The sequence below is a fragment of the Anas acuta genome, chromosome 11 (assembly GCF_963932015.1).
Source record: "Anas acuta chromosome 11, bAnaAcu1.1, whole genome shotgun sequence".
In the NCBI taxonomy this organism is placed as follows: Eukaryota; Metazoa; Chordata; class Aves; order Anseriformes; family Anatidae; genus Anas; species Anas acuta.
The window spans coordinates 11,748,677-11,767,775 of record NC_088989.1 but is presented as its reverse complement, the minus strand read 5'-3'; the positions used below and the strand labels follow the sequence as shown (position 1 = coordinate 11,767,775).

Here is a 19,099-nt window from a genome sequence, read left to right as displayed (position 1 = left end):
AGAACCTGGCCCGCTGAAGAGTTTCAATTTTAGCAGATCCATGCAGTCGCGTGCTATAAAACAGCAGCTTAAAGTCTAGCTGACTAATTAGGTCCCCAGCTTAGAATATTGATTTTGTTTTTAAATGCTTCTTTTCTTGCCTTCTTTCCAATCCCATTGACCGTCTCAATCTAGGCTTAAATTGTATAGCAATATTGAGCAGACTAAGTAGCTGTAACACACCGCCTCTTCGACACTTAGAAGGCTTGAAAAATATTAGACAATATTCTAAGTATCTATAAACGCTGTAAAAGGAAGAGATCGTTTTTAGCATTTCAGATTAAAACCACCTTAAGCTTGGCCCTGATTCTAGAACCTACAAAGATACATTGGTGAACTCTATTCCCAAACTTTTTACACTGTATGACACCCATCAGCATCGCAGCAAAGTGGAAAAAAAAAAAGAGAGAGAGAGAACACATATTCGGTACAGATTTAATGCTTATTTTACTGCTCTCTTCTAAATCGCAGAACCCGGTGCCTTGAATTGCAGTGTAACATTGCCACCAGGCGGGCAAACGCTCCCCTTCAGCATGCCAGCACCCGTCCTTCAGGGAGGCTTGATGAAGCTGGAGGGGCCCGGGTTTCACAGGCCCGAGCCCCCCTAACAAGCAGGCATTGTTTGAACACCTGCACATCTCCCTGTGCAGCTGGGAGGGTGCCAGCACCGCCGCTCGCTGCTGGCCGCGGTTCAAACCGTGACCTTTCCAGGCAGGAAGCAGGCGAAGGCTGGAGTTTCATGTCAGAAAGCTGGCAGAGAGAACAGCGAGAGAAAAACCGAGACAGCAGGCCATCCGAGCCACATACCAAACAGAAGTTTCAGAGATGTCAGTGGTCTCCCTCCCCAGCCACTTCTTCTGAAAGCCCCTTCTTTGTTGGGGAGAACACCCAGCAGCCAGCATGCATTTGGGGAGATGTGCACGAGCTGCAGGAATGACGCAGCAGCTCAGCCAGCACACAAGGATACATGTGTTTTAGCATTTGGGGCAGTCAGGATACATCATTTATATCACACAATGTCAGTAAGCACATAGTAGCTTTACAAAAACTTGTGAGAAGCTCCCCAAAAATCAGCAAAAAAAATAATCAAGGCAACCTAAGGCTTGGTATTCTTTGCTGCAATGAAGAACAATTAGGGAAAAAGTTACTCTGCCTCCTCCTTTACTGAAAGCTTGTTGCTAAATCTATTTTCACAAATGATCACACGTATATAGTGTATGAACAGGGCTATCCTTGGAAGAAATCTAGGGAATGCAGTCATGGAACCTTCCACAAAGTAAAGCAACAACTTTAACAGTTGCAGCAAAAAGGATTAAAAAAAATCCCACAACAAAAAAACAGTTGAGCTTGATAAACAATGGGACCTTTTCCTGCCTCAAAACTACATGGAGAGAGGCCTTAGGAACAGGTGAACTGCTAAAGAATCTGGAGTATTTTTAAAACTTCCTAAATAACAGCGACAGAAATCAAACATCCATCGCTTACGTAGCAGCACAAGCTTTACGATCTTTCACATGAAACCTGCTGTGAAGAACAAAAAGCTACACAAAGAATTTCACTTAAAATGCTGCCAGCAGAAAGGATTTCAAATTTTGCTTTAGCATTAGTATTTCAACTAGCTCTCTTGTGGGTAACTCATCACCTCTGCACTAACTTCATTTACTTCTGTGATCATAGATGTGATCACATAATATTCTTGCAGGTTATTAATGCAACTTTCATAGAAAAACAGCATGGGAGAAACCCACGTACTGTTTAAAATGACTTCAAAAGTGACCAAAATCTTATCTGCATTTCTTGCAAATGGTATTTAAATTAGCTTAGGTATCTACTTCAGGAAGTTGTTGTTGTGTTTGATTGTTTAATACTTACTCCAACTTCAGTTCAAAAACTCAGAGGGCAAAACAATACCGAGGTATCATCAGCCCTCAAGTTTTGTTGCAATTAATACCCTAGTATTAATGTCATATAAAAAAAAGGACAGGTACTATGTTTGATACGAAAAGAGCTTGCTAACCGATGTACCCTTTTTTGCTCTCCTGCTATTTACTTGTGAAGCACTTTTTGAAATGTCTCTCTTCAGGAACAGGAATGCCCAGAGGAATGCGTAAGGCTTTGTTATTTTGGCAAGCTATTGTTAAGAGAAGGTCTTGGAGCAAGTACAAACTTTCTTTATGTTACACGGACACTCTAAACAGCGGTTTTGAGAGGGATCGCTTTCATGGTATTTTGGGCAGGTAACAGCATTCAACAATTCCTAGAATTGTAAGGGTATTCAAAGCACTAAAAGCCAAGCATTAGCTCCAAAGATGTACTTTATTTCAGTATAAAGCAGATTGTTTAGGCATTATTTCTTTTTGTGAACATCCACTGTATGATCAGCAGGTCCTGCTTTGAGGACATAGCTGCTTGATAACAAAGACTCCAGCACAAGACAACAAAAACACAGATGCATAGAACAAGTGCTGCTTAGACACTCAAGAGCTGATGGTCTAAACTGCAACCAGTTCAAACAGATGATATGACCAAAAATATAACTACAGCTCCAGCCCAGCCAGAACTGCATACCCAGAAGTGGAGTCCTTTTTATAACAACAACAAAAAAATCACATTGGGCTTCCTGAAAAAAAAAAAAAAAAAAGAACCACACCATACTCCCTCCCTCTCCCTTTAAAGCCACTTTTGAACTGTCCCCGACTTCACATTGAAATTGTGCTGTGGCACGCCAGTATTTTATAAAATACAGGAAAATTACAGAACGTAGTGTGAATTAATAATGAACAGTTGGCAGTAAGCATTTCACAGATATTTTTATCTCAATACTTCTGTTCCTTTTCCAATTGTGATCCTTTCCCCAGGACTTAAACCTATCCATAGAAGTGCATCTCATCTGCATTTGCAGAATTCTCATGCATTTGGTATCTGAGCTCAGTGCATTAACAAGGGTTTCTAGGTGTCATCCGTGCTCCTTGGGTACATAGCCGAGTAGTCCCATCACTCCGAGCAGAAAAAGTAATTCATGTGCTGTCAGTCAGCACAACATGCAACTATGCATGGAAGGATGCAGTGTTGAGAAACATTCCAACATTGCAACTTACTCTGGTTTCTGTGTTGTCCAATACTGATGGAGAATTATATTTACAAGACTCATACATGAATATTACCATTTGGTCCTAGCCACCTAATTAGTATTGACAAACTAAAAAAAAAAATTGAAACTTAAGGATTATTCTGGTCCATTGAAGCCTTTTTATAAAGTTCTCCATTTTGAAGGTATGATGTTGAACAGAGTCCCAATACCTTCTGAAAAAGTATTTTTTTTATGTACCATTCAAGTCCATGAGATTATAGGATGGAAAAGCCTCCTATGTGACTATAGAAAAAGGAGACAAGTACATACATTCTTTCACACTATGTGATATGAGTGAGACTCCAAATTCACTAGATATGAGTAATCAATGTCCTGATTGCTACAAGACCATTTTTTTTTTCATTTAAATCGATGAAAACTACCTTTTGCAAAGGGTACAAGCAGATACGCATCTAATCAGCCATAACGTCCATTTCTTTCAGCTACCATCAGAACTAGGACTACAGTTAATGGTAAGGAGAACTAATTAAAAGGTTTTTACAAAGCTGCCGGTATTACCAAGTTTCAAAAGGTGCAACTCCTAGGCACAGACTCTGGCAGAATCCCGATTCACCTGAGTTTTCTGCTTATGGAGGAGGGGTGACAAGAAAGATGACATTCCTATCTCTTACCAAAACTTGACAACAATCTCAAGCCAATATTCAACATCTGTCAAGGTCTAGCTCAGTAATTATACAACAAGACATTTGGAATTACAGATAACATTTAGTGAAAAGAAACAACTGCCTCCCAAATCTGCCATATTTGAACAAAAAAGACCCCACAAAACTGAACATTTTAAACACTGTTTGTGCTTACAACCATAATTATGGAACTCAAGCATTAGGGGGAGAGATTTCTCACCACTACTGCAAAGGAGCTACAAATACATGTTTAATGGGGGAAAAAAAAAAAAATCTTTTCCAAACATTCAACCCTCCCCACAATCATTTATTAAAACCTGAAAAGGCTTCAGGTATACTAATTTTCAAAGGGATGAAAAAATTCAAGAGTCATTGAACGAAATCCAATTCAGAAAGCTGATTCTCTTAATACATAATTAAAAAAACAATTTTCTTAAAAAAAATTTTTTTGCACATTTCCCCCCAGCAATCTATAAAATGCAAACAGTATGCTAGAAAAGTTTGAACATAAGGGAATGCGCTTTGGAAACATTATTAAAATACGTGTTCCTATAGAATGACATTATCAAGTTTACATTTTGAGTGTTTCTCCCCTTTCCTGGGTCCATGAGAAGCTAGGTTTAGAAAAGAAGAGCTCCCATACTGCCAACTTCACTCTGTTCCTTTACAAAAATTTCAAAGTACTGATAAATGATAGTGACAGCGAGCAAGATTCCAGTTCCAGACCCAATTGCCCCAAGGAAGTCTGCCAACACAGAGAGGGCGCCAATACAGAGACCACCAAATGCAGCAGCTGTAGGGATGTACCTGTAAAACAAGGTGGGAATAGAAAAGGTACCCTTAGAGCTTGCTCGGGATATTTCACATGTAATAGTTTCCATATACTGCTAATCCTATGGGAGGTATCTAAATCAGGGGCTAGTTTTTCCCATAAAATAAACAATCCCACAGAGAAATGACTGCATAGATAATCTAAATCAGGTGCTTTAAAAAGACAAATTAGACAAGTGAAAAAAATACAATGGCAGGATATTCTTTACTGTTCTAGGTCCACCAATCCAAGATAAGGCACATGCAATAGTGTACTAGGAAAATTCAACCTGACTGGAAGGGAGAAACATGCTAAGCTAAGACAAGAAAGCATTCCATTCTACCTAACAATTAAGCATAAATTTATGGCTACTAGATCTTCAAGTCACTTGCAGATGACTGAAAGGTAAAGTTGCAATAACATTTCTGTAACATGAAGGGCACACAGGTCCCACCCTGTAATCAAAAAAGCTAGCGATCAACCACTGCCTACTTTTACAGTTACTGTATTTAAGTAGCTACTAATTTTAAAAATGATTACTCTGAAAAAAGTACCCTCAAGACATTAACAATTACATTCAAAATACCATTCATCAGTTTGAAGCAGTATAGACAAACCCTCACTATTCATGCACATTTTCTAACTGAAAGGCTGCATGTTGTGCAAATCCAGCTATTAATGAGGCTGTATTCTGTGTCTCATGCATGCAACAAAGCTTGAAGAATAGCCATGCTCTGGGGTCCAGAAAACAGAACTCAAAGCAAAATTTTCAGTGTGCTTTCCTGTAACGCTTTGCATAAATAACCAATGAAATGCATAGCTTACCTGTTTAGTTCATGTACCATTGAAGTTTCTCTGTGGCCTCGCATTACCATTTGTTGTTCTTTCAATTGTTTGGCAACCTGTATTGAATCAAGAAACAGAATGAGTTACTTTAGTGCCATTTGCCAGAGCCACAGAATCTAATATTATGAGACACCAGAAGCAAGACATTTCAAGTAAATGGTGTTTTCGTTATCTTACTGTATATTGTTGGTCTGACTTAAAAAATACCCAGTATTTTAACTTTGGATAGACTGCAGTCACAGACACTTCTCCATGATGTCAATTATGCAACGCTTTTTGGGTAATTCTAGTCCTATTGAAAAAAGGAAAATGCAGAAACTAATAGGCTATCCTACATGTAATTCAGTTCCTGTTTTGCTACCTACCATCTCCCAGTTAGGATTTAGTGGACGTTAGTAAAAACATTCCATGAAGTGTCCATTCTTACAGTTCAGTTTCCCACAATCAGTTGAGCTAACTATTTATTTGTGGGACCAGATTAGAAATGAAGTGACTGAGAAAGAATCCCTTCTTGGCACATCAATCTTTAACTGTATTTCTGCAATTGTAGGTAATGATTTATCAATTTTTATTTTTGATGTTGTTTATAACTTTTCTCCTGTACCCAGAAAGTATACTGAAGTGTTATAAGTTGTATGCCGGTTTAAGCTGAAAGAAAATCTAGCTATACTTACCCATGAGTGCTTCCCTACACATCTGATAACAAGCAGCTGGATGCAAGGCTGAGTGAGTATTCATACTGCTAACAGTAGCTATACAACTATCACATATTTCTTAAAGAATAGATTAAACCATTCCATCTGGCTGTCAAACTTGATCTCCTACCCCAAACCATAATACAAGCATACTATGATGACAACTATTTCCCATCTTGTTATCCAATTTGACTGATATAGTTGCTGAGTATTGAATATCTTGTACCAAATGGAAATTTATAAAGCTAGTCACAGGTACATTAGTACCCTGCACTACATTGTCTTATCAGGTCCCTCTAGTTAAAAAGAGCAACTTCCAGTTAACCTTCCCCAAAACAAATGGAGAACTTTTCATGCCAGACAGGAACTTGCAGGTAAAACTTAAATATCCATAAGTGGCAGCTGCCTTGCACACAGTGCAGCTGTCATTTGGCACTAAAGAGTTTTCAGTCTCTGTGTTACCTGGCCTCTCCTCACACTGATCAGATTCACGAAGCAATCTCAGAAGTTTCCTAGTGCCAATAAAAACAACTATTTGTCTATTGCTGTTGTTGCTTTTGAAAAAAAAAAAACAGTAAAGAAAATGGGGGAAAAAATATCTGCATTCTACCTCCATCGTCCCCACTTAAAAAAAAAAAAAGCCCTTTCTGATCCAGAATCAAATTCACTATATATATAAATAATAAATATTACTAAGGTGATTACCAGCCTAACAGCTCTTTCAGGAGAAAGTCAGCACTTATTTTACAACAGCCTCTCTGTTTGCATCATGTAGGCTTACATCATTTGTCATTTTAAACTTACGTCTTTGGCAGAGGAGCCAGAGACTTCGATCCATGTTTTAGAGAAGAAAGCACAGGAGCCCAACATAAATACAATATAAACAACTGCATGGACAGGGTCTTCTAACACTGAAGAAAAGGACTCTGGAGGTGACAAATAATAACAAAGTCCACCAACAGGATAAGCACGAGCAGGGCCGCCAGATGACGTGTCCTAGAAGAAGGAAGCAAGCAGTCAGTTTTCTCACTATTTCTTAGCAATTAAGCTAAGACTGGAGTTATGTATCACCTTCATGTCACTGTGTATCACTGTCTTTACAGCAGCACACAACGATAAACCTTTACTACCATAAGCAGTTTCCAATGTGGAAACAAAACAATAAGGAACAGTAAAAATACCCACCCTAATTAAATGGAAACTTAACATCTACACTCATCACAGCAAGTCTCATATTCCACCAATTTAAACAAATTACTTATCTAGGAGCTTCAGTGTACATGACACCTGTAGAAATGTGCCTTTATCTTTACAGAGACCATCCCTTCAATTACGCATGTTAACGGCACTCTTACAGAGCTGTATGCAAGATTAAAAGGAATAATACTCACAGACCAAGTGCCCAGCAGGCTAACCAGTAAGTTGCCACTGAAGCGTGCAGAAAGCATCTGGGAGATGACGTACAAGTTTGACACCAGAGCAGACTGAAGAATAATGGGAATGTTGGAAGTATAGAACAACTTGATAGGGTACGTGTTGTACTGGCCACGGTAGCGAGCAGATTTGATAGGAAGATCCACTCTGAAGCCCTGAAAAGTTTCCAAAGGAAAGTCCCACATTATACCTTGATGACATGAACCTATTCTGCAGGTGATGAATTGCTTGTGCAAAGCTTTGATAGCAATAGAAAACAACATGCAATCAGTTTTTGCAAGTACACATAGTCTATCCACACGGCTATCTGTGAAAACACTTTTGCAAGGGGCCTGAAAGCCTGCAAGGTTGTCTAAATTCATACAAGATATGAAAGACTGATGTCAGAAGAGATCTAAAGTTGCAAGAAGATGGAACATAGTGCCAAGGAAAAGAAACATAAAACTACTCAAAACTTTTGATGTTCTCCAGTAGCTCCCTGCAACAAACAAGTAACTGATACACAGACTTAAAGACTTCAAAGCATTTTCCAGCAAAAAAGCAACAGCAGTTTCATTAGGCTACATTACACACACACATTTACCACCACCCCCAGCAGCTCTCACATTTTTCAAATGACTACAGTAATCATGGAAACTGATTAAAATAAGGTACTATTAAATGAACATGTAGATGTTGCAGACATAAAAATGAATCTTCTGAAAGTGAAAATATAACTTCTTGTAACAAGAAGCAGGTTACAGATCTTTTCCCATACAAACAGTTTTACAGTCCTCTTTATTCCAACTGACCTGGAAGTAAATTACGATAGCAAACACAAAGATGGTGGCAATCAGATTCATAAGGTTGGGGAGATTCTGACGGTAAAAGGCCTCACGGAGAGCTCTGACTTTGTCTGTACGAGTAGCCAGAAGATGGAACAGAGCGATGATGGCACCCTCAAATTCCATGCCTTAGAAAGAAAAAGAAAAATCAAGTTACACGTGCTTGGTTTATCTCCAGACTTCAGCGTTTTGTCCCAGTAGACATCCTTCCAAAATACAGGATTGATAGTGGAATTTAATTTCCCCAAGCTTTTTCACCTTGAGGACACAGAGTTTTGGAACTGTCATTCTTCACATCAGTTGTATTCTTTCCAAGAATTTTTGGAAATCCCCCTGTAGCAGCCTAGAAACTAATCGCTATCAAAGGACCAAATGGGATAATTTTACAGCTCTCTAAAAATATTGACATTTACAAAGTTGTTTCAAAGAAAGTTTTTTTTTCCACCGTACTATACTATATAATGTATAGAGTTGGAATTTTAAAAGACTAGAGCGGAAAGTAACTTGGTTTATTATGTTTCATATAATAATTAAACTCTAATGTAAATAAAGAAAAGACTATGCCATATTACCTCGTCCTGTGTTCACGGTGGTGGGGCTGAATGCTTTCCACACAATAGTCTCACAGATATTGGTGGCAATGAAGAGGGAGATGCCAGAACCGAGCCCATATCCTTTCTGCAGGAGCTCATCCAAGAGCAGAACTATCAATCCAGCAACAAAAAGCTACAGCACAAAAACAAAATGACAAAGCAGCATTATTCACATTCCCATTTTATTTGTTTGTTAAGAAACTAAGAACTAGAGGAAAGAGGACTAGAAATTACCTGAATTGTGATAAGCAAGCAGATACCAGCACCCATCTCAGATGGGTCTCCATACATTCCAGTCATTACATAGACAATAGACTGACCGATGGTAATGATCATTCCAAACACTGTAGAACACAAAAAAAGAAAGTATGCATTTGTCCTGGAGATTTTATATTTCTCTAATTGCCCAGGGATATAAATCAATTCTTAGTAGTGGAAGTTGGGAAGGAATACATAAGTCACTGGACATTTGATTTCAAGGGCAAATTAAGTTTCTTGTCTGAAATCTATATATCTGAAAATACAAATACGCAAAGACTTCAAAAGCAAATACATTTAGAAGCAAATATTTTAAGTTGCTAAAAGTGGCTTTAGCTATTGAAAACTCTGAGAACATTAAGACATTACCTATTACTATTACTATATTACTACTATAAATTACTATTTATGATTCTTTTTTCCAGTAAACAGCTCAGTAAGAGGTGTGGTGCCACACAAAATAGCTAGAGAATATTCATGTTTATCTAAAAGCTGTTTCTCTCTTATTGCTAAAGAAGAACCATGCTTGAAACTGCAAGGTAACAACTACAACTACCATCTTAACCTAAAAAAAATTACTATTAATGTTGACCAACATGATTCAAAGTTTGGGTCCACACAGTCTATATATTGCTTATGAGATTACAGTACCAGTGCCAGTTGCACATATAAGCTTCAAATAGGTTTGTAAAGGAAACATAAAAGCTAACGAGCCAAACAGCAGCCCATAAACAACTGCTGAAATAAATAAATTAGTAGCACAACGTGAACACGCAGCATGACAGAAGCCCAAACATCTAACTACAGGCTCACCACAGGTTAAGTTTGCAGTTTCTGTTGTTAGGGTTAGATACTCTACAACATTTTGCCTTGGCCTACTAGCTGTTACTTACATTTCTGTGCTCCGTTGAAGAGAGCTCTGTCTTTTGGAGTGTCACCAACTTCAATTATCTTGGCACCTGCCAAGAGCTGCATGATGAGCCCAGAAGTGACAATAGGTGAAATCCCCAGCTCCATCAACGTACCTGCCAGACACAAGCAGCACAATGAACTTCAGAGATGCCTGGAGATGGTGCACCCCAATATTTACTTGTAAAGTTTGACTTTCCACCCCTTGCATCGTGATGAAGACAATATAGAACTCCAAATCTCCATAAATGTAAGAGGTTTCAGTGATAACAGAACCAGGTTAAATGTCAGACTGCTAAGTAACGCAGTCCTTCTCAGTACTTTAAGAACTATATTCACTGAAAAAGACATCTGCTGTCAGGAACAGCTTTCCTGTTAATAAGAGAAGGTAGGAATTTGCTTTCTGTCTTTGACGATCAGTCACTTTTTTATTTATAACTTTAAACACAAAAGATTTTTTTTTCCAGGAGTGCTTGTAGTTACATACTTATACACACATTTCATTATAACACTTAATTAACACCCACATTAAAAGGCCCCTATGATAAATTCAAGTGGTAAGAATTTTAATATTTTGTGAGGCAGACCCAAGGACGTCACCCAGAAAACCACAACACAAGCAAATACAGTTTGAAATATGATTCAAAAAGCTTAGAAGATACATGGAAAACATTACCAGCAGCAATGCAGGTAATTAGAACTGTCTCCCTGCTAACCCATTCTCCCCACAAAATGGTCCTTAGTTTTTGCACTTAATAGATTGTATATAGCCAGACATAAATCCATTTTGTGGAAAGGCACAACTTTGTGCAATGCCACAGTGGTTTATAATCTCATACAATAATACACAGAACAACTTTTTCCTCTTTGTTCCATTTTTCATCATCATTAGAAAAGACCACAAATTAAGAACAAGTCCAAAAACATTTTGGTTCACATTACAAAAATGCCCTCCAGAAAGACTGACCATACCTCTATTCGAAGCCAAAATCACTCTCATCCAGTAGAAGGGATCTGCTGAGTCTGATGACATGATGCCAAATAAAGGAATCTGAATAACCAGACAACAGAAGAAAACAGGATTAAATTGAGAGCGCTCATAACACCCATTAAACATTTCAGCTCTTTTTGAAAACCACAGGAAAGAGGCATACCTGACAGCATACTAAGAAGATGAAGAGTGTGATAGCGGTCCATAGCACCTTTTCCTTAAACTGAATCTAAAGGAAAAAAAAAGAAGATAACTGTTGATATGACAAGGTCTAGTCAATCAGTAAACTTTCATACCAATATACTTAAGTATTTCATACCATTATACTAAATATTAAAGATTTTCTTGTGAATGGACAAAGTACAGGGCCTTCTGAATAAAATAACTAATGGTTCATCCCTTTTACACTACAGAAACCCAAAGCTTTACCGAAGTTTTAATCTAAATGAAAGGTAATTCTAGTACTTCGAGAGACACAAGTCCTACATTCTCACAAGAAAGAGCTTCTAGAGAGGGGCTGGGGTGGGGAACATGCCTATATAGAGAAATTTGTCTTAACAAATAATCTTAGATTAGAACTCAAGGAGTAAAGCTTTTCAGGTTGCTATTTTAAGTGACTCAAGTTTGCGCTCCAATACACGCTGCTTCGCTGCTTTCAACATCTCACTGCTATGGCAAAACCAAATCTGCACAAAAGCATCCACAGTACAGGGTGACAAGCACAAGCACTGCACTAAGAATAACTTTACCTACAATTGCCATTCTTCCCACAGGTTAAAAAAAAAAAAAAGCAAACTAAGCTGTAAGCATTTTATATTACACAATTAGAAACCTATAAATAAAATGTTACCGACTTACCTTCCGTTCTGGCTTTTGGATTTCAGGGAGGATAACACAGAAGGGCTTGATTACTTCCAGAAATTTTACTGTAAAGAAATTAGTTAAAAGACAAAATAAATACACAGATAAAAGAACATTGGGAAAAGCTCAAATAAAACTGAATTTGGATTCTTTCTGTGTTAAAACTTGCAGTTACAAACGAAGCTTTTTTTTGTTTGTTTGTTTTTAAATGATCTCTTACTTTATTTTCTACATGTATACTTCACTAACTGTACCTCTGTATAAGTACAATATGGGTTGGAAATAGGAAAAAAAAAGTTTTGTCCTTTTGTTGAGTAGGCTGAAAAAAGCAGAAAACTTTTTTTTTGCACACGTTTATCAATACCCTTGAACTTTCATTTCATACTAGGTTCTCAACTACCCTGGTATTTGAGAAATACAAAACCTGAGACAGCTTCAATTCAGGGGTTATTTTTGGGGCATACAGCTGAAGAATTCCCACATACTGTTCACGTGTAACAGTTACTTTCAAGAAGTTCACATGCACTGACCTCCTCCTAGTTAAAAGGACATACTCCTACAACAGAAGACTAAAAGCTATCTGTCTCAGTCTTAGAAAAAAAAAAAAACAACAAACCACAAAAGAACAGTATCTGCAATGTCAGAAGTTCACCTACGAGCATTCCGATATGATTCGTAACAGTTAATGCTAAACTTCTCAAGGCAAACCTAAGACGGCACATACATTTTGGACTGAATTAAAACACTTAAGACAACGCAGAGGAACTGAAACTACCAATAACCTTCTAGTTATTTGTGGAAGGCAGCAAGTTTAGCATTTCTTAATTTCAAACTATTACTGGCCTGAAGAAGGTACACCAGATTGTGGTTTTAAACCTTAACCATGCTGTGAGCCTCTCCTACACCTCAGATAAATAAAGATTGCTTAAGATGCTTTTCAAGAGGCTAGCATGTTCCTCCTCATGCTTACAAGCCTAGGAAGACTTTCATAGAATGGCCTGGGTTGGAAGGGGCCTCAAAGATCACCCAGTTCCAACCCCCTGCCATAGGCAGGGACACCTGCCACTAGATCAGGCTGCCCAGGGCCTCATCCAGCCTGGCCTTGAACACCTCCAAGGATGGGGCATCCATAACCTCCCAGACAACCTGTTCCAGTGCCTCACTCCTCTCTGAGTGAGGAATGTCCTCCTACCTCTGATCTAAATCTCCTCTCTTTTAGTTTTAAACCATTCCCATTGTCATGTCAGTACCCGATTAATAAAAGAGTCGCTCTCTGTCTTTTTTGAGTCCCCTTCAAGTACTGAAAGGTCACAATGAAGTCCCTCTGGAGCCTTCCCTTCTATAGCTGCACAGCCCCAGCTCTCTCAGCCTTTCTTCGTAGGAGAGGTGCAGAGCTCAATTCCCTGGGTTTCCTCCCCGACTGCCTACTCACAACAGCACCGCTCCTTGGCCTCACCACCATGACCAGCCCCCACCTGACAGCCCATCCCTGCCTCTCTGTGCCAGCCAGAGCCAGGCTGTGCAGCACGGGGCACTCCGGAGAGCGAAGAAAACGCGAAATCCCCTGAGGAGAAACCCACCAAGCCAAGGGGCACCCCCAGAGCGGGGCAGCGAGGCCTGGCCGCGGGCCCAGCGGCCTGGGGGCTGGCGGGGGCAGCGCTGCGCCCCCTCAGCCCGCACCCCCGAGCCTCCCAGCCCCTCATCCCCTCATCCCTCTGCCCCCGAGCCCCCACCCCCGGCACTCACTGCCCATGGCGGCCCCGGTCGGGAGCGAGGAGCGCGGTGGCGGCGGCCCGGCAGGGACACGTCAGGACTGAGCCCGGCCGCCCCCTGCCCCTTCCGCTTCCTGCCACGCGCCGCGTCCCACAGCGCCGCCGCACACCCTGCGGCGAGGAGACTACAAGTCCCAGCATGCACCGCTCGGGGGGTACAGCTGCCCGCCAGCTAACGCGGGTGCTCATTGGGGCCTTTCAAGTCAATGCAACCAATCGGGTGGTGGAGGCGGGGCGCGCGGATGGATGGGAGTTGTAGTCTCGCGGCTGCCGGCCGCCATCTTAATGAGGTGTGAGAGTGGCGCGTAGGAGGCGAGGCGTCGGGGTCGCAAGTTGTGTTGAAGACCGCATGTTTCAGCAGCCAGGGATCCTGGCTTTGGTTTAAGAGATTCCAAGAGATAAATAAATACACGAATAAACTCTTTTCATGTGTTTTGTGCTTTTACATCTTCAGAAAATAATTTTTTTAGACCTTTTCCTGCATTAAGAAACTCCCCACGCACCCCCGCACAAAATGGCAGCCAGCGGTGTCACACAGTGCTGCGCACCTGAGGCTGGATCTAACACAGCCAGGCCAACCTGGGACTCTAATAAAATATAAATTCACTGGTAAAAATGTGCGACATCATGCCATATGTCCACGAAGCCCTGGCACATTAGCGCGCTTCTATGCCACACAGGAGTGCCAACAAGTGAAAAGCGGTCACATTGACTTGCTGCTGAAGATGTTTCTGATAGTAACATACTGTCTTGTCTGATTTGCATTTATAGAGGAACTTATCCCTTGTCTGAAGACTAAGGGTAAACAGAAGTTCGAGGAAAGAGAAAAACCAATAGACGTACCGATACAAAGCAATTAGTGTATAAAGTGTGAAACCCACAGTGGCTTCCACAAATCTTGTTATTTTCCAGGCACTTAGGTATGGTTTGTTTGATTAGTCAATCCCCTCTTTCCTGAGATTAACTTTAAAATAACTAGGCCTAATTCCCATTTCCACACCCATTTCCTGCTTTCCTGCTCCCTCCTCCCCCCCTCCCAACATTATCTTTGCCCAGATCAAGGCTTCTGAGCTGTGCATCTCTACTAAGAGTTATCAAAGACATCTACCGATGGCACTGAGAATGTTTTAGTCAGTTCTTGTCCGATGGAGCTTATTTTAAAACATCCAGTTCATCTAAGCTGGTTTTAACCCGCCCATTTCCAATTAATGAGAAAGCAACTGTTTTTGCTGTTAATGGTTGGACTCAGTCATCTTAGAGGTCTTTTCCAACCTAAATGATTGTATGATTCTATGTGGAGTTGTTTTAGTGAGATCTTCTTGGCTTACTACAGGGGCAGTGACTTGATTCGCCAAAGTCTGGAGGAAGAGAGGGAAGAATTAGCAGTAATTTCGTGGAAGTCTGAGCAAGGAATCAGCAAGAGGGATTCAGTGGATTGATGGTAGAAGCAAACAGTGAAATGCCAGAATTTTGCCAAATTTATGAAAATAAGGGAAACTGTTGTGAGAGATGCTGATAGCATCGCTATGCCAGATCACTGTTAAATTAGAAAGGATAACATGGCTTTGTCCTTATCTAAACAGCTCATCTGCTTTTAGCCATTTAGAAGTCAGATGTCTAGGTAGTTGTCTAGACTCCATGCTCAACGGAGATGCTGATGAGCACTTTTGGAGAAATGTTGACTCCACTTATCTTACACATCTGTGTAAGATGTCTTCTCAAAGGTGTTATCTCCAAATCAAGCTTGGGCATTTTTGAAAGAATCTGAGGGGAAGCTTGTCAATCTACTGCTTCTATTGTAATTGCTCTTTTGACAAATAGATAATGTCAGACTCTAGGGTCTCACTCTATTTCCCCTCCACAGTGTTAATTCTGTACTTAAAAATTGGCTTCTCAGGATACAAAGTCACACCTGTTTATTATGCCTTTTTTTTTTTTTTTTTTTTTAAATCCGTAACATAAAAATAGATTTTAAAAAAAAGACGTGATTATTTGCATGGGCCATCTATCAGGCATCTGGATTTCCTGTCATTTTTAAGAATAATTTTAGGCAATAATGTAATTTGGTTTGCTACTGTAAGAAAATAAACCTTGTAATTAGATAGAGAATTGTCTATTTACACATGGAAGCTGAAAACTCAGTAGTTTTTGCTTACCTCTCTATATTTTATCCATTCTGGATCTGAACGATTTTGCATTAGGGATATGAGGATACAGTCCTACAGCTGAAATTGGCCACTGCAGTTCAATTCTGGGTATAATAAATAGTTTATGAAAACTAGTTTTCTTAGAAAGCTACAGTGAAAAGCCCCTTTTTTGTCACCTAACGTAAAAACAAATAACAACCGAAAATAGAGAGAACATAAGGTCAGCTTCTTTGTATAATCAGCTGTCACTCAGCAGAACAGAAGACCAAAAGAAGCCGAAGATACAGTTGTTGCAGAATGATTACTGTGATGCTATGTGAGACACTGGGTCAAATTTCAGCCTGATATGACTTTGACAGTTTATCTTGGTAACTATTTTGGCAGCCAATCACAAACTAAGTGACAAAATTTGAATCTGGTACGCTAGGGTTGATTTTTACACTTTTGGAGATGCACCTACTACTACAGAGGGCTCAGTTTAGAATTGTGCCAGCTGGCACAACTGGAATGAGGAGGAGGATGGCATATAATTAATAAATAGCTCTTCAGAGAACAGCAGTATCTGAGAAGCAGACATAGATATTAAACAGCTTGTTCTTTTCATGCCTTGCTATTCCTTTTTGAACCAAATCAGTCGCTCTTATATAATCAAGCTAATCCTGCTTTAGAAATAGTGTGATTTAGGACCATTAAAAACATTAATATTCACTTACTGGCTTTGAAGTTTGTTAGCCAGTGTGTTCCACTGTTTCACACAGTGCAAATCTTCAGCGTTTACTGCAAAATTATATATCTCAATATATCTCTATTGCATTAGTACAAAATTGACATTTAATTACTGCTTTTGAAATCAGTGTGCACTGTGTGCTGACTGACTATGGACGCTGGGCTCAATCATGCTGAATTGTACCCTGATGCAAACAACAAAGACTATATGATTGCTTCAATAGCCAGAGGTAAAAAGCAGAAAATAGGTGTGGAAAGTAGAAATAGGGAAAGAAGCATAGATTAATTTTCCACTGCCTCCAAAGAGTTCCTTTTAGTTCTAGCAGCATTGCTTGCAGAAACTGGCCACAAACTCTACTTGAATAGATCCAATTTTTTGTATCTGTGACATGCTCACCCTCTGTTCCCATGTCAGTACTTGTTATCAATGTGACAAAGCTTGCATGTTATTTTGAATATGCTTTTTATTGTTATCTTTTTAAACCCAGCAAACTAAAAGAGACACTCTTTGTTGTTACACCAGGTTTCAGAGCATCTGTGGGCTGAGATCGCTAGAGGGCAATCAAATCTATTTGTTCATACGTGTTTATATATATATATATATATATGTGTACACACACATGTATGTGGACATTCACCTTACAAAATAGGGTTAGTTAATATCCATAGCATTGGTCTGCCACAGGGATCATGTGGTAAGAGTAGGGCTTTGTGCATGGGTCAGTTTAACAGCCATATTCATATGCAGTCCCTGATTTTTGACACACAAATGCTGCCAGTAGTAGTCTATTTAACCACAAGGTGGAAGAACTGCTTTACTTATGATGCCAACTCAGCTTGCATGAAGTACACACAACTCTGTAGGCAAGTTTTATTACCATTATTTAATAGATACGTTACAGGTTGCAGAGGTTGTAGCATGCATGAAACAATTCAGATCATAAGTGGCATTCGTGGTCTGAGTGGCAGGTGAGTATGGACGTAAGGGAGACCTTCAGGGAACCATGAGCAGACAACACTTCTAAAACAAATTGTTTACTATCCTGCTGAAAGGAGAGTTAATTGCTTGCTCCTTTAAGGCCAACTGCCAAACTCCATTCATTGCAACAGAACAGAGTTTCCCTTGGAGTCTTCACTCAGCAGAGTTTTTCCCAAGCTTGCCTGCGAACCAGCATGCCAAGAGGCAGACAGAAATCTTCCTAGGTGGGATGCTGAGAGCCACATTTCTGGTTGAAGAATAGTGGAGTAACATTTTCTTACATAAATTTGAGCTTGCACTTTATTACAGGGCAATGGAGGATGCTGTGTGAAGAGATCTTTCTGCTTAATTGAAACAAAGAAATTAGTAAACTTTTTTTTTTTTTCCCCTATCCAATAAAACCCTCTATTTCATTAAAAAAAAAAAAAAAGCTATAAAAATGTAAATTCCTTCTAACCCAGCTGATTTCCAGTTACAGAAATGCATTCTAAAAGATAAAACCTGCATTTCTATAATGAATGAAATTCAGATTCTCTTCTGAATATAGAAAGATAAGAAATGCAAAATCTGATCCTATCCTGAAGATCATAAAATTGTGGTTATTAGAATAAAAAAATATCCAATTTAGATACCTAAAACATGATACCCAAACCACTGTTTAAATAGAGTTGCCCTAGGTACATCAAAAGAAGTACAAGTGTACTTCCCCATCACTCATAAGTCCAATACCACAATGCACAAAATAATTTCCAACATCATTATCAGGACACGAGAGGTTAACTTGTATGTCTTTGCACTCATTTTCATGAAATGTTTTTAATCCTGAACTCATGACTCACAACCTTATTTCTCCAAGTTGTTCACCCAGGCAGTCTTAGAACATCATTTTACTCCCTGCATTTATGGCAACACTTAATCAGGTATCTAAAATGCTTCATAATACTGGAACTTTAATCACCTGTGCTCCTAGCTAGCATTATTATAGCCGTGCTTTCCCAATAACCAGGATCCTGATTTCTGGCTGTGGCAAGTCAGAACTTCTATATAATGTGCACTGTGTGTAACACAAAAAAACAATGGCTAAACCCTGATCTTGTCAAAGACCAACAACAAAACGTCAGTGGGGACAGCATTTCATCCTGTCTTCAAGTGACACCTCTATATTTCAAGTAGAAACAAAACATAACATGCAGCTTTGTAGTGATAGCAGTGCTACTGATTCAGAAAAAGTTCTGTAATAGAGCTACTGCCTATTTGCTAAAATGTGCCATGAAAGAATCAAATTATGACAAATTATGCTAAAATTATGTGGATCAGCAAACAAGGTCAGGCAGATTCTTGCCACTGTCAGTACACGCAGCAAGGGCCGTTTAGACACATGCGAGAAGCAGTTCTACATCCTTACTGAGGGATGTGACATTGGGCCATGCATTGTGACAG

At 39.5% G+C, this 19,099-nt stretch overlaps 1 protein-coding gene across 2 annotated transcripts in view; it reads right to left on the bottom strand.

Annotated features, from left to right (window-relative positions):
• The window catches only part of SEC61A1 (SEC61 translocon subunit alpha 1), a 327,869-nt gene extending 313,934 nt beyond the window's left edge, over positions 1–13,935 (bottom strand). The window contains exons 1-12 of one of the 2 annotated variants that reach the window (XM_068694367.1): positions 13,782–13,935; positions 12,033–12,100; positions 11,338–11,403; positions 11,156–11,234; positions 10,168–10,299; positions 9,251–9,360; positions 8,996–9,149; positions 8,391–8,551; positions 7,557–7,754; positions 6,970–7,161; positions 5,450–5,526; positions 4,395–4,620 (exon numbers count right to left, since the gene is read on the bottom strand). In XM_068694367.1, coding sequence (XP_068550468.1) covers positions 4,434–4,620; positions 5,450–5,526; positions 6,970–7,161; positions 7,557–7,754; positions 8,391–8,551; positions 8,996–9,149; positions 9,251–9,360; positions 10,168–10,299; positions 11,156–11,234; positions 11,338–11,403; positions 12,033–12,100; positions 13,782–13,788 — 1,431 coding nt within the window. In that variant the 5' untranslated portion in view covers positions 13,789–13,935 and the 3' untranslated portion in view covers positions 4,395–4,433. Of the gene's footprint in view, positions 1–2,336; positions 4,621–5,449; positions 5,527–6,969; positions 7,162–7,556; positions 7,755–8,390; positions 8,552–8,995; positions 9,150–9,250; positions 9,361–10,167; positions 10,300–11,155; positions 11,235–11,337; positions 11,404–12,032; positions 12,101–13,781 lie in introns of those variants that run through there. The other variant, XM_068694366.1, reaches the window with a different exon arrangement.
• Between the last annotated feature and the right edge of the window lie 5,164 nt (positions 13,936–19,099).